Raw genomic sequence first — 14,994 nt, forward strand, 5'->3', positions numbered from 1 at the left:
CTCTTTGCTTCCTGGCCACTCTGAGGTGAGCAGCCTCCTCTATCATGAACTCCCCAATGTTGTACTGAACCACTCCTGGCCCAAAGCAACACCGGCAAGTGACTCTGAGCTCACACCTGTGGGAGTGTGAACCTAAACAAACCTGTTTCCCTTCGCTTCATCTTAGGCATATGTCGCAGCAGTGGAAAGCTGATTAATACACTAGGGCAGCTCAGTAAGAGCCCAGTAATGTTCTGCTGATAGCATTACCTAGTTTGAAAACCCAGACTGAGTGAAGGCCAAACTGCTACTTTGTTTTAATGGTGTCCTGATGGGAGTCAGGAGCAAGACGCATGTCTGTGAGTAGAAGGAGCTTCTCCCCCACCCCCTTGCTTTTTTCAGACAGTGTCTCTCTGTCAAACAGTCCTGGCTGTCCTGGAGCTTACTCTGTAGACAAGGCTGGCCTTGAACTCACAGAGATCTGCCTGTCTCTGCTTCCTGGGGGCTGGGATTAAAGGTGTGTGCCACCGCTGCCTGGCTAGAAGGAGAGTCTCTTAAAAGAACCAATCTTCCTATTTTCCATTATCTTGGGAGAGGCTCATTTTAAGATGAGACGTGCACATTATGTAAGGGCCATCAAGGCACAGGCGCAGTGTCTGTGTCCCAGATGAAGTGGCTGAATCAATCCCTGACATGTCGAATAACTGCTAAGCTAGGCTCAAGATGGCCATCAGTATTGTGACAGTACCCACTTTTGAGGCAGCTGAAAGTTATCCCGTGGGTCACACACCCCAATTCCTCACATATCCATGGGGACTTAAAAGCCACAGCTTACTACATGTACTGTGGGTAGTTAAGGGCGAGGCCAGCTCCAAGGTCAGGAGAGAGCTGTTGGCTTTATAAGTTGCCTTAGGAGGGAGTGACACACGGTAGGTCCAGCAGCAGGCACAATGGAGAGCTACTTAGTGATGAGGGAGGAGAGGACATCACAGTATCCTGGGGAAATAAATGCAGAGCGAGTGGGCAGCTGCTCTGATGCTTCATCTTACTTATCTAGACACAGGACTTGTGATGCAGCCCAGACTGGCCTCCATCTTCCCGTCTTAGGCTCCTGAGCATGGCTGTAAGGTCAGTCTTAATTCATGTGGGTAGAGGTTGGCAGATCTGAGTGTAGACAAGCAACTTTGCTCCTTTTCACCCTCTTGCCACGATGCGCTACTCTACCACAGCCCAGAAACAGCAGTTAGCTGATGGTGGGCTCTGCAGCTGGGACCCAAAACCAACCTTTCCTCTTAAGTCCTTGTCATGGCAACTTAAAAATGAACAGAAAATCGGTGCCAGGAGGGTGTTATTTTCAGGAATACCTGACTATATGGTCCAAAAGTCTTCACAAGCAGTTTGTGGGAAGAGAAGTTTGGAGTTCCCAGAATTCTCTTTCAAGGGCCTTAAGGGGTGTCTGTGATGAGAGCTCAAATCATGTATTGTAAATAGTAAGTACTGCTCATGGGGCTCCTAATGGAAATGAGGAATTTATCTGAAATTAGACCAGAGGCCATGTGTTATATTTTGACAAGTAATTTGTCTACATTTTGTCTATATCTGGAGACTTTGTGTGGGGTTCTATTTATATCTGGCAGAGGGAATTTTAAGACAGCTACCATTCAGGCTACTGCATGGACACTGTTTTGCTTTTGGTCACATTTACAGTTAGAATGGGGAACAAAAGCAGCATGGAAAGATGTGGAAACTTTGTAGTTTGGTCTAAAGTCCATGAATAGTTGAGGTTACAGGAGGTGTGGTTTCTAAAAAGTACCCTTCAAAAGGAGAGATGTACTTTGTTACATCTTGAAGGCACCTCAGAAATCAGCAAGATCTTACTCACTGCAGGTTTAGTGATATAAAAATGTAAATTGACTTGAAAGACTTTCCCTGGAAAGAGAAGACTGCTGGGGTGCCTGTGTGCATACAGATGCCTACATGTTATTGTCATAGAAGTCATTCTGCTGTGCTTAGTTGCCCAGACATTCAGGGGTTCCTGTAGCCATGATCCAAGGAGGTCCAGCTACTGCTCAAGCTGTGTTTTCCATGTGATGCTGGTTTGGGGGGAGCCCTCTAGATATTATGAAAGCATGAGTGTAAAGACAGAGATGAAATGGAGGTGTCAGTAAATCAGATGCAAGAACAGGAAGTACATACCACTAAAGCCATTGGAGACAAGTCCATGTGGGCTACAACTGGCAAGGCCCCCCTGGATCTTTGAGCTCACATTATGCCACTATATTCCTCAGATGCTACTCGATTCCGTTAGCACTAGGTTTGGGTCTAGCAGGTCAGTTCCTTGTTGTCCTTTTTTTAAAATTTTAATTTATGTTTTATTTTATTTTTTTAACTCTTCCCCTTTGGAATGAGGATGTTAGTCACTGGATGTTGGAAGTTTTAACTTGCTTTTCTCAGGAGCTCACAGTTGAGTTTGTATAGTGTACTGGGGGAGATTTGGAAAGGTATTAAGCACAGTTACATCTTCATTTGGAGATTAATTACAGAGAAGAGATGGATTTATGATGGTTACTCCTGTCGGCTTGATTCTCGGATGAACTGAGAGACACCAAGTAGTAAGTGTAGGTGTAGGTGTGGGTGCTGGTGAAGGTGTTTGAGAGAGGATGGGCATGCAGCTCTCTGTCTCCATGGGGTGAGCAGCACTGCTCCCCAAACTCTTTGGCCTCACTGCTTTGCTTAATTACAGCCCCAGAAACCAGACCCAACCACAGTTAGCCATGGACTAAGACCTCTGAAACCATAAGCCACAATAAAGCTCGCTTCCTTTTAAATTGTTTCAGGTCAGGCACCTCCCTCCCTTCTGCCTCTAGGATACTTCTGCGGTATTCCTCATCCCACATCCCCTCTTCCTGATATGCCTGGCACCTCTACTGGCTGGTTATTTTCCTCTGAGCTGTTGGGGGAACAGACTCACTTCAACTGTTACCCTCCCCCACAGACCTACATAAGGGAGTGCTCATGGACTCTCTTTTCTTTTATCAACTGCCTTCCCTTGTCCTTTTCTCAGTCAATATAACCACACCAGCACCAGGCTGTATGGTGCCAGAGAAGAGGGGCAGTTTTAAGCAGCATAAATTAGAAAGAATAAATTGGTGTATACTAACATTTCAGTTTTCTGGCTCTAGGTTTAAGCTGTGATGCTGGCTCTCTGAGTGTGTTTCATCTGACAGCATAACAGCATTTGGATAGCATGAATGCAGTGTCCCTGCTGCTCTGGTATTTCTATAATTCTAGGTGGTATTATGGTAGAGATTCCAGAATGCCACATTTACAGGCTGATTTTCGGTGGCTCAAACTACTTGTGAATTATTGAAACTAGATGAAATTGGTTCTTGATGTATCCAATTGGCTCGCTCATTTTAAGTCTTGAGAAAACGAATTTAAATAGCTATGACTGTGATAAAATTAATTTAAATAGGTTATGACTGTATTCAAAACTAGTTTAAGCTGGGATTTGCTTGGCTTCTTCAGACTACTCAAGTAAGATTTGGTTGTTAATTTTACTGGAAGCAAGACAGTTTGAATAGAGCCTAACAAAGGACTGCTCTGACCAGTGGCCTCTAGCCGTCAGTAGAAAGCCCGTGCTGGAATCTTGTCTTAGAGGCCTAAAGAGCAAAGTCCACAGCCATATGTATTTATTCTCAAGATCAACCTCAATAGTGTTTCTATGTAAGACTCAAGCTTTTAGCTAGGCAGGAATAAACACTGCTTGTATCATCTTAGTCCACTCTCTAAGAGCTATCTATGGGCTGATGTTGGTGCCTGCAGCCACACACCACCCCTCAGAACACGCAGAACTCCTCACCTTGATCCGGCTTACTGCTTCCTGGGCCTGCATCATGCGTACATTCTTGGAGGGAGTTTTGTCTGAGAGCAGCTGAGTGGAGCCAAGGTAATTGGCAGCAAAAATAATTCCATCGATCAAGTCTTCAGGATCACAAGGTCCAGGAACTGTAACACATAGAGTGAATGATGTCATGGGAGGATACCACAACCTGGATGTTGCATGCCAACCCCCAAGCTCACTGTTTACATATGTGGTTGACTTGCTAGTCTAAGGTATCTTGGAGTCATTTACTAAGAGAAATAATGTATTTACTTGGATATGAATCAAAGTCCAACAGTAAAAAAAATTATGTCTCTTAGCCAGGCCTGGAATCCTAGTTGCTTGAGAGGCTGAGACAAGGAAGACTGTTCAAAGTTTGCCTACAGATACTTGCCTGATGGGTGTAGTAATTCCCCACTCCCCCAACATAGTACTGGAGATTGGAACATGAGCTCTTTGGCAACAAGGGGTTATGCCATACTCATCTTTGGCTTTCATGCCTCTCATGTGTTTCTATAAACTGTATGTCTGCTTGGGTAAATGGTTAGATAAACAGAAAGCTGTAATAATAGAAAACAACATTTCCTGACACTTCCTATTTTCTTTCTACCTACTCACAATTTCCTCCCCTGTTTGGTCTGAATGAATCACACTTCATACATGAGGACAAAATGGGATATTTCTTTCCTATAATGGCATCAGACTCCAACTCTGAAAGTTGATAGCATCACCGTAAAACCTTGGTACCATGCTGCCAGTCTTGTCAACTGACAGACCATGAGGCTCCTGGCTTCACATTGAGATCAATCTCAAGGAAAATCAAATTGTTCTCTTCTCACTCACCAGTCCACTAAGTTAAATCTGTATTTTAAATAGAGAGACATCTGATTTTAATCACAAACACCTAAAATCCACACCCCAAGTTAAAGCGTGTCGGCAACTGTTACATATAACAGATTCACTAAAGACAGACATTTAAATTGCAAGTAAAATATGTCTTTTCTTTGACTTGAATGACAATTCTGAGAGACTAAAATATAACCCACTGTGAAACCTCAGGTTCTAGAAATGAAATAACTCGACATGGAAACAATTTGCTTTCCCTCTTGTAGGGCTAATCTGAAGTGGTGTTTATTTTCATTTTAATGGTCTAGCTTGCCTTGAGTCTCTCCCCCAGAGAAGCTGCTGGCCAAGGTACAAACTTAATTTATGGACTTTTCAACAACTAAGGTTGTAGTCAAAACACAGAAATGGGCAGTTAGTCAGGACCTTCACGATACACCTGGGGCATAGCTTTATTGCTTGGCTCTCCCCAGCTTCTGTCCTTGGTTTGTGACAAGAACAGAGGATTCACAGTTAGAATACTGTCAGTCTAAGATCCTCAGTGTTATCAAGTCTGTGGTCTTTCCCCCTATTCTCTTTTACATCCAGTGCCCCCAATGCTAAAAGAGTTATGAGTGACCCAAGTGCTCAGTATTCTCTTCAGCTCTTACCTTCAACGTAGGTTGGGAATGAAGCCAAGCTTTTTCTTGACTGTAATTAAGACAAAGAGGTTTCAAAAAGGGCAGAGCATGATGAAATATGCATTAGCACAAGCGTCCATGCAACATAAAAAAGAAATACATCACCAGTGGCATTTGTTAACCAGTTATCGACCAGTCTTCACTAGAATGAATGAAGTATGGATAAAATATGCATTTACTATTAAGGTTACCTAAAACTCAGAATTACCCACTGAAGTTTGAAGTGACCAAAATCCCTGAACATTTCAGAGATGTGTTTGTCAGCTTTAAAAAAAGTATAATCAGCAATAAAGACTATGCTGTACATTTTAAGAAAGTATTCAGTGTGAAAAATTATTGATTACTAAATGCACTAACAGCATGACTGTGTACTCTTGAGAGTAAGGATTCCCTGGAGAGTTTCCTCTAGGTCTTTGACACAAGGTATCTGTTAAAGGAAAATAAACTCTTGCACCTTTTAATCTCTCACTGATTCATTTATGTTGAAAAGTTCCATATTCTGTAAATCACGAATTTGTACTTCTTTAAAGTAAGAATAAAAGAGTAAGTTTAAAACACTGGATTTTTTTTATGCGTTAGCTCACAGCAGAGGTCAGCCTTTGCAGCACTGTTGGATGGGGTGAGCTGGAAGTTCCTATGCCGGCATGCTAAGGAGTGAAGCTTACCACAGGCTCTTTTCATGAGCACCTATGCTACAAGTGGCCCTCCAGGAGAGAAGAGCAGAGAATTCATTTCTGCTTCATATGGTATCAAAAATTTATAGCTGAAATGTGTGGGGGCTCAGAGGACAGCTCAGATTTGAAAGTAAGCACCTAAAATGGGCAAAAGGTAGGATTTACAAGGCCAAGATTTACTGTCGGGGCATGTGATCATTTAAACGTGCTTTTTGGAGGACATCTGTTCAGTACACCATCCCACTAGATGACAGGATGCACTGGGGTACATGATGGGATGGATGAACAGGCTATGGGTGAGGACTAGGGCGTCACTCTTACTACGCAGAGCGTTCTATCACTGGCATGCTAATTGCTTTATGTTGGAAACTGGAGCAACTCATTATTCAGGGCAGTGACAGGAATTCCACAATAATTGCATGGTAGACCACACAGGGCAACTCTCAGTAGGCCTCCTGCAAATGTGCTCACTGGGAAGAAATGGCACCTATGTCAAAGAAATTGGGTCTCTTGGGTACCAAGAACTGAATCTCCTGGCTGCTAATGCATTTGTGGAAAACTGCACAGCATATGAGGCAAGGTATGGCTAGGACACCCACGCTCTCATTCGGAGAGCCCATGCTAGGCAGAAGCAGCTATCTTCTTCACAGGGCCACACAGACCGTTTCCCATCCATCTCCTGCCCTTACTCTCAGTGTTTGGGGGAGGGGGGAAGTATCAGGAAGTCACTTAGCATCATCAAAATGGCTTAGTCATCAGGTACATTTAAAAAACTAATTCAGTTTTCTTGAGCTACTAGGACACTTCTCTGAATGCTAAAACCTGTTTTAGCAGAAGCTACAGGAGACTTACTTTGGAGCAGTAATGATAGGCAATTGGTACATTGACTACTCTCCATTTGTTAGCTCATGATCAGATTTATTTCATTCTTGGGTAATACTTAAAAATAGTTTTGTGAAATGAAAGGTCTCTATTACATACAATGAGGATTTTCATCATTATTTCTAAAGATATGAAGAGCCCTGTTGCAGGATCTACCGTCTCTGTTATAGCTGATGAAAGCTTAGTATTCAGATACCTGATGAGACCTGCCTTCTTACATGTGGACTGAGATGATCATCGGTTTAACCTTAGCAAGGATTAAGAAAGTTTCATTTAAGATATTAAGGGCTAGGTTGGATGTGGAGGGCAACGTCTGTCATTCCAACACTGGACAGGAAGAGGCAAGAAGGTTGTGAGTTCAAGTCTAGGGTAGCCTGGGCTACATAGCAACCCTTTCTAAGATAAAACAAAAACAACAGAAGAAAGTAAAACTGGGGCTTCAAGGGTTTTCAGGGTCCCCTGAAGTCAGTATAGTCTATAGAAATGAAAACGAAGTATGACCTCATGCACTTTCCACACCAGGTGTAGTATAGATCCTGGCAGTTCTGAAACTGGGCCAACAGGACTTCAGATTCAGACCACAGATGGCTACTTGTGAGCTGTGTATCTGTAAAAGTACCCAAGATCTGGCTTTCAGAACCACTGCCCAGAACCACTGAAAGGCTCTAATGAGATTCAGTCTATGACTCTCTCAGCCTGGTGCCTGGAATATCACAAATGCTTAATAAATGATAATGTCTGTTACTGTTGTTGGCACTGCAGAAGTCACTCTTCCCTTCTTACCTACCCATGTGCTATGAATAAGGAAAGTATCAAGCAATGGCAAAAGGGGCCAGCAGGAACTATGACGTTCCAGCGGCAGAGTCTGTGAACAGACTCGATGAGAAAACATATTCCTAGAAAAACTTAGTTTAATAAAAACTATATTTTCCTCTCATAAATAGGACACAATCTGTTATTCAGGTAAAAACATTTCTTATCTTTTCCTAGCTGAATATAACATAAAATTGTCAGCACAGTGAGGGAGCATGAGATGTACCTCTTCTCCACATCTCAGGACTGATGGAGGAGTATCTACAGCTGGCCCCACTTGTGCCCACACAATCACTGTGCAGGGAAATGGTCACCTGGTGCAGACCCTCAGTAGGCAGTGCCCATCACCCTAGGCTAAGAGGACACTGGGTGCTAAAGGAGGCAGTGGAAAAACACCCACCCTTTTCAAGGCCCAGAAATCACATCTCATGACTTAAGAGCTCTGTCAGAGTTAAGTGTGTCCCCCATGAGTGAGGTAAACACAGAACTTTACAACCTCCTTGTTGAGTAGCTTCTAGCCTTTAGTTGAAATGAGACTTTTAGTTTCATAGTCCTACTGGCCATGTTTCAAGAGTTCTATGGGCATCTGAGGCTAGTGAGTACCCCTGCCAATAAAAAGTGGCTCATTCCATCCACGCAGAATGTTCTTTTGGAAAAGATGCTGGTAGATAGTTTTTGATGTCCTGTGATACAAAAGTTCTGTAACCAGCTGCAGATGGCACTGAACACCTGGAATGCAAGTGGTATGTATGCCTGAGGGTGTGAATTCTCATGTTCAATAACTACCAGACACCCATGGTCAGTGATTACCAAACCTGACAGGTCATCATGGCTTTTACTGACAATCTCCACACATCAGAGAAGACATATATCTCCTCAAGACAGGTGGAGGTGAAAACAATAAAGCATTATTGGGATGAAGCAAAACAGGCATCAGGAATGAAGATGGTGCCCTACCTCTTTATTTGTGGAGGCTTCCGTGGGGTCACCGGGATGAAGGGCTATGCTTGATGACTCAGCACCCAGGGGTGAGGAACTGCCAGGAGAAGGAGACTGGAACACAGCAAGAGGGACAGACAGTAGTGAGACCCGAGGGATGTGATAACAAGTGACAAAAAAAACCAGAACTGCCCTGAGGGGACGCTGCAGTGGGAGAAGCATCCTTGGCAAGAACCACCAACTGCACTGAGCAGACCCAGCCATGCCAGCTCTCAACTCCATCTCTTCAAAGGAGTTCTACAACTCTGGGGCTTTTTCTCCCATTAGTCTAACTTGTTTGTTTGTTTTTCAAGACATGGTTTCTCTGTGACTTTGGAGGCTGTCCTGGAGCTAGCTCTTGTAGACCAGGCTGGTCTCAAACTCACAGAGATCCGCCTGCCTCTGCCTCCGAGTGCTGGGATTAAAGGCATGTGCTGCCACCGCCCAGTTAAGCTAACATTTTAAAGAAAACATGGACCTGTGGTATGTTATATAATATGTTAACTTTTTCCTAGTGAAAGTTACAAATACTTAGAATACAAATGTTTAGGTCACCTATTCAAGATGATCTGAATGGAAAACTGAAAACTAAAACTTTCCATTGCATTGTCCATGTCAGCTCAGATGTCTATATGTTGTCCCTCTTAATTCACAGGCCACTGAAAATTCAGACATTTCGACATTCAAACTATACTGTTTTGGACCATGTCAGCATACTTTAGAGATCCTTTGTCAAATGTCAGGCTTGAAAATAAGGCTTAGAGCACCTTTAATCCCAGCACTCAGGAGGCAGAGGCAGGCGAATCTCTGTGAGCTCGAGACCGGCCTGGTCTACAAGAGCTAGTTCTACGAAAGCTTCCAAAGCCACAGAGAAAACCTGTCTCGAAAAACCAAAAAAAAAAAAAAAAAAAGCAAGAAAGGAAAGAAAAACAGGTGTGACAGGTGTGGGGAGCATGATCCCTGTGTTAGTGTGGTGGTGCCTTGGTGGGTGGACATGGGCAGGCACTAGTGGTGGGCATGAAACCTTGGTTTGTGCACAGAACACAAGTATTGCTAAATGGATAACCAAAATAAGCAAGCCATGGAACAAATAAAGGCCTGGAAACACTCCCATATGACACCAGAAAGTTCTATGTGGTCCTGAAATCTTGGGAGATGAGGGGCACTTTCTGCTGGGCCTCACAGATGGTTACCAATTCTGTAGTGATGGCACTAGGGTGCAAGGGTGTGGTGCTTCCCAGCTGTGGGTGACAGATCTGAGATCCCACACGTAACATGAGAGTAATCATGCAGGACTTATTCTACCAGTGTGGGGGAGAAAGCCTGGGCGGCAAATGCTGACCAAAGGGAAGTAACACCCGTGTGCACACCTGACTTTCTGCACCTGGCCCTCTGGGGAAGTTAGGGTACAAGGCATCAGGAGAATATTTTTGCACAGGAAGGGACAATGTTTCACAGTGAAGTGATGCTGGGGGAATAGGGCATGTGAACAGACAAGAGAACCTCAAAGGGCATTATTGAAAACTGGGGAGAAAACTTTTCCAAAAAAAGCCTGAATAGCAAGAAATATAGGAAACACCAAAAGATGATACAGTGAAGAGCACTATTTAGCTAAGAACGTATGTGACCACAGTCACTGGGCATATTATTGCTTGATTCTAAGCAGGGAGGTGAGGGCCCAGAAACCCCGTACATGGTGATGTGGAAACATCTGTCACCACAGTCAAGGCAGGAGGACAAACATAAGGTGACAGCAGATATAAAGTATCCCAGGCCCCATGGCTCCTGGCCACAGTAAAGCCCCTTGCATGACTTTCAAAGGAAGCATGCAGCATTTTCCAGTCATTGCCCAAGAGAGCTGCTAGTTGCAGTACGATTCAGCAGTGATTCAAAATTAATGTGGGAAAGGCTGAGAATTTAATGCCTTGAATCTCCCCAATTTTCACATCAAAAGGACTTCTTTTGATATTTATGGCTTGATTTTTCCCCCAAAGTAATTTTCTGTGTTCCAAAGACTTTAAGGTTCCCTCTGAGCCTTAGGGAAGTCACTGTAGTTGAACTGATTGTTTTCAGGGTCATGACATCTTCATATGGAGCTACCTGACAGACAGCCCTATATTTCCCATTTATTTTCCACTCCAATATTCTACAAGTAGATTTCTTACCACCCTGTGGACCCTGGGACTGTCCATCAGTGATGTGGGAAGACAGGTTACCTGGACAGTGGGCAGGGATGTAGAAAATGGAACCCAGACCCATAGTAAGGCAGGTGTGGGTAGTGCTGGGTGCTCATCTAAGAATGCTGGGCATGAGGAGGACACAAGTCCGCTGGTCACTCCCTTGATCAAAGTGTGTATGGCTTCACACTGACCTTACTGGGGGCCCACCTCTCCCAGACACCTGGCGCTGTAGCCATCAGCCCATGCACAGTCTTGAGTGAGTTTCCTCCATCCACAGCATCCTGTCCTTTCCTCCACATTCAACGCTCAGTTCAGTAGCACACCCTCAATGGAATTTCTTAGATGCCAATCATAGCTCACATCTCCCCCTATGTGCTGTAGTTTGTATTAAAACTTGCTGATGTGTATGCCTAAGCTCCAAGAGCTCTTCAGCAGGAGGAATCTTGTCTCCAAAGCCTAGGCTTCAAATAGTTAGGAGCTTAGCAAAGGGAGGCATGGACAGATGATTTCAGTGTGGTAGGTACCCTGGTTGTACCACTTCCAACCTGCACTGAAGATATGGGTCAACACTGACCACTGTCTCCTTGGGATGATATCTTTTAGTGGTCAGTAGTGAGTCCTCCTATGATGTAGTTTCCCTCAGTTTCTCTGTGTAGAACACCTCTAGAAATATATTTTTCCTGTGAGGACTCTAACTTGGGCTCTATTGAAGTTCTTTTAATACACAGAGCTACAAATTGTCACTTGCTGACAAAGAAGCATGCACAAACACCTTCAAACAGACCTAACCCTTACAAGGGCGAAGCAAAGGTATTCAAATGCCTTATTCAAAATCTTGTTACCTTCAACCTCGCTGCTGGGGAATATTATTTTAACTGGACAAAGATGTGTTTCATTTGTTTATGCTGGGAATATTTTTTAACTATGTGAAGGTGTGTTACATTTGTTTCTGCTGCCTTTGTCAACATTGTAAACATATGCTGTATTTATTTCACCTTGCCTGCCTAAGGCATCTGATTGGTCTAATTAAAAAGTGGAACAGTCAATAGCTAGTCAGGAGAGGGATAGGCAGGTGGGGCAGAGAGGATAAGTAGGAGGAGAAATCTAGGCTTGAGAGGAATGAGAGGAAAAAGATGAGAGGAGAGAATGAGGGAGAAAGAGAGGGAGACGTCCAGGGCCAGCCTGATAGCTGCCAGCCAATGGACACAGAGTAGGGCACACAGAAAGAAAGGTAATCAGCCCCAAGGCAAAAGGTAGATAAAGATAAATAGCTTAGGTTAAGTTAAAAGAGCTAGCCAGAAAGTAGCTTAAGCTAGGTTGAGCATTCATAACTAATATTAAGTCTCTGTGTCATGATCTGGGAGCTGAATGCTGACCCAAATGAGAAAGCCTGGTACACCTCCCTCTGGGTAAAAGAAATTAGATAATAGCTTTCACTTTTATCATGGCATACCTGTGTTAGAATCTTATACCCCCCTAGTACTGCATGGATATTCAAAATTAGGGAAATGAGAACAAGGCTAGGAAGCAAATTTGGATTTGATAATTCACAAAATGGGTGCTAGAAAGTTGCTTGTATGTGTGCCATAGATGCTAGTACCCAAGTGCTCATCTTGTGGAGCCAAGGAAGGCCCTACCCTTCATCCTATAGCTCCACATCAGGTCTAGCATCTCCCACTCATATCCTGAGAATCCAGGCGGTCTCCTTCATGTGGGGTGGCTGAAGAAGGGGTGTTACTGATGCAATCCATCCTTTTTAAGACAGTCATTTCCTCCCCACATCCCACACTACCAAAGCTATGGAAGCTGCTACTTCAGCCTCTGTGTATTCAAGGCTCAACTCTGTAAAGTCCCAAGACACATACAGAAGCCTATGTCATGAACCCCTATAACACAGACATTGCTGACATTAAAATCAAAGAGAAATCACAGATATTGCTTTGGAACCCACTACAGCCAAACTCAAAAGTACCCACCCAACTGGTGCCCTATATATCACCAAAACAAAAATACCTTTCCCTACAAAAGTTACTTTATAAAATTTGAAGAATGTTACACCAGATGTGCAGACATCATCAAGATACAAGAAATATGAAAGGAAACATGATGCTTGTAAGGAAAAAAATAACTGTGTGAAAGAAACCTATGAAATGCCTGAAAAAGAAATTAACAATCCTAAGGAAACCCAGTGAGACAGGAAAGAGATAAGCAGTAGAAAGAAATGAGAACAAAAACTCAGGATAATACAGTTCACCAATGATAAATCACAAAAAAGAAACAATAAGAAAGCTTGGAAGTAAAACCTCCAATTGGTGACATAAAACAATACAAAGGAAGCTTCCATATCAGCCAGAAGAAGAAATTTCAGAATTTGAGGACAGATCTTCTTAAAAGTCACTTTAAAAAAGAATGGAAAAGAATGAAGAAGGCGGGCAGTGGTGGCACATGCTTTTAATCCCAGCACTCGGGAGGCAGAGGCAGTCGGATATCTGTGCGTTCGAGGCCGGGCTGGACCGACAGCCTCCAAAACAATACGGAGAAACCCTGTCTTATAAAACCAAAAAAAAAAAAAAAAAAAAAAAAAGAAAAGAAAAAAAGAAGAAACTCTAGGAATTGATGGGAAACCATAAAGCAAAAACACATTTGTAATGTGGAAAATGAAGATTGTTAATGGGAAAAACACTGAAAAATATTTTCCATAAGAAAATGCCCCCAATGCTCTCAGATCTTTAATGACATAGGGACAATAGGTTCATTCAAAACAGACCCTCACCCAAAGCATGTGAGAGTCGAATGACAAGAACACACAACAAGAAATCTTAGACTATCAAGAGAAGAGTCACAAGTATAAGGGAACATCCCTCAGACTCACAGGTTGCCTCACAGAAACCTCACATTACCAAGACAATGGGGGCGAAACCACTGCCCCCAAGAACTGCACCCAGACACATTACCCACCTAAATTTCAGACCAGTGCAGTAAGAAGTACTTACAGGACTCTATTGTACAAACAAAAGGGTTGCTACTGCCATGAAGACACCTGAGCACACACAAAGCTTACTGGAAGGACAGATGCATCACACACAGAGAATTAAACCTCAGCATAGACTGTCATTAGTGTATTATAATGTGAAGAGGAAAAAAATCAATGAAGTGAGCAGGTGCAATTAAGAAAATGATGGGAAGTTCGTGCTTCTTAGAAACAACCTTGAGTATCAATGGATTACATTTACCAATCAAAACAGACTGCATGAATGGGTTAAAAAGAAAGGCTATATACTTTCTAAAGTCACTTCCCCAGTGAAGAATCACAAAACTCAAAGTGTACTCTTAGAAAATAATACATCACACACGAGAAAACATGACCAGACAGGAATAACTATAGTGGTATTTGATGAAGCAGAATTTAAATGAAAATGCAGAAAAGAGACAAATATTGAAAAATAGGTAGACCAATGGAATCAGATTGATAATGCTGATATTAATCCACATACCTATGAACACTTGGTTTTTGACAAAGAATCTAAAATTATACAATGGAAAAAAGAAAGTATCTTCAACAAACAGTGCTGGCATAACTGGATGCTAGCATGTACAAGACTGCAGATAGATCCATGTCAATCGCCATGCACAAATCTTAAGTCCAAACGGATCAAAGACCTCAACATAAATCCAGCCATACTGAACCTCTTAGAAGAGAAAGTGGGAGGTACCCTTGAACAAATTGGTACAGGAGACCACTTCCTGAACATAACACCAATAGTACAAACACTGAGATCCACAATTAATAAATGGGACCTCCTGACACTGAGAAGCTTCTGTAAGGCAAAGGACACACTCAGTTAAGACAAAACAGCAGCCCACAGAATGGGAAAAGATATTCACCACGCCACATCTGACAGAGGGCTGATTTCTGAAATATACAAAGAACTCAAGAGGCTAGTCACCTAAACACCAAATAATCCATTTAAAAAGTGGGGTACAGAACTAAATAGAGGAATTTAAAGTGGCTGAAAGACACATAAGAAAGTGCTCAACATCCTTAGCCATCAGGGAAATGCAAATCAAAACAACTCTGAGAT

The 14,994-nt window shown here is 42.9% G+C and overlaps 1 protein-coding gene across 5 annotated transcripts in view; it reads right to left on the minus strand.

The window, feature by feature from the left end:
* Apba1 (amyloid beta precursor protein binding family A member 1) overlaps positions 1-14,994 on the minus strand; it is a 204,900-nt gene that overhangs the window by 32,758 nt on the left and 157,148 nt on the right. For 4 of the 5 annotated variants that reach the window (XM_040746300.1, XM_040746291.1, XM_040746292.1 and 1 more), the window contains exons 3-5: positions 8,712-8,807; positions 5,356-5,395; positions 3,842-3,987 (exon numbers count right to left, since the gene is read on the minus strand). In XM_040746300.1, the coding sequence (XP_040602234.1) occupies positions 3,842-3,987; positions 5,356-5,395; positions 8,712-8,807 (282 nt within the window). The remainder of the gene's footprint in view (positions 1-3,841; positions 3,988-5,355; positions 5,396-8,711; positions 8,808-14,994) is intronic. The other variant, XM_040746304.1, reaches the window with a different exon arrangement.

The sequence above is a fragment of the Mesocricetus auratus genome, unplaced genomic scaffold, assembly GCF_017639785.1.
Source record: "Mesocricetus auratus isolate SY011 unplaced genomic scaffold, BCM_Maur_2.0 Super-Scaffold_4256, whole genome shotgun sequence".
Lineage (NCBI taxonomy): Eukaryota > Metazoa > Chordata > Mammalia > Rodentia > Cricetidae > Mesocricetus > Mesocricetus auratus.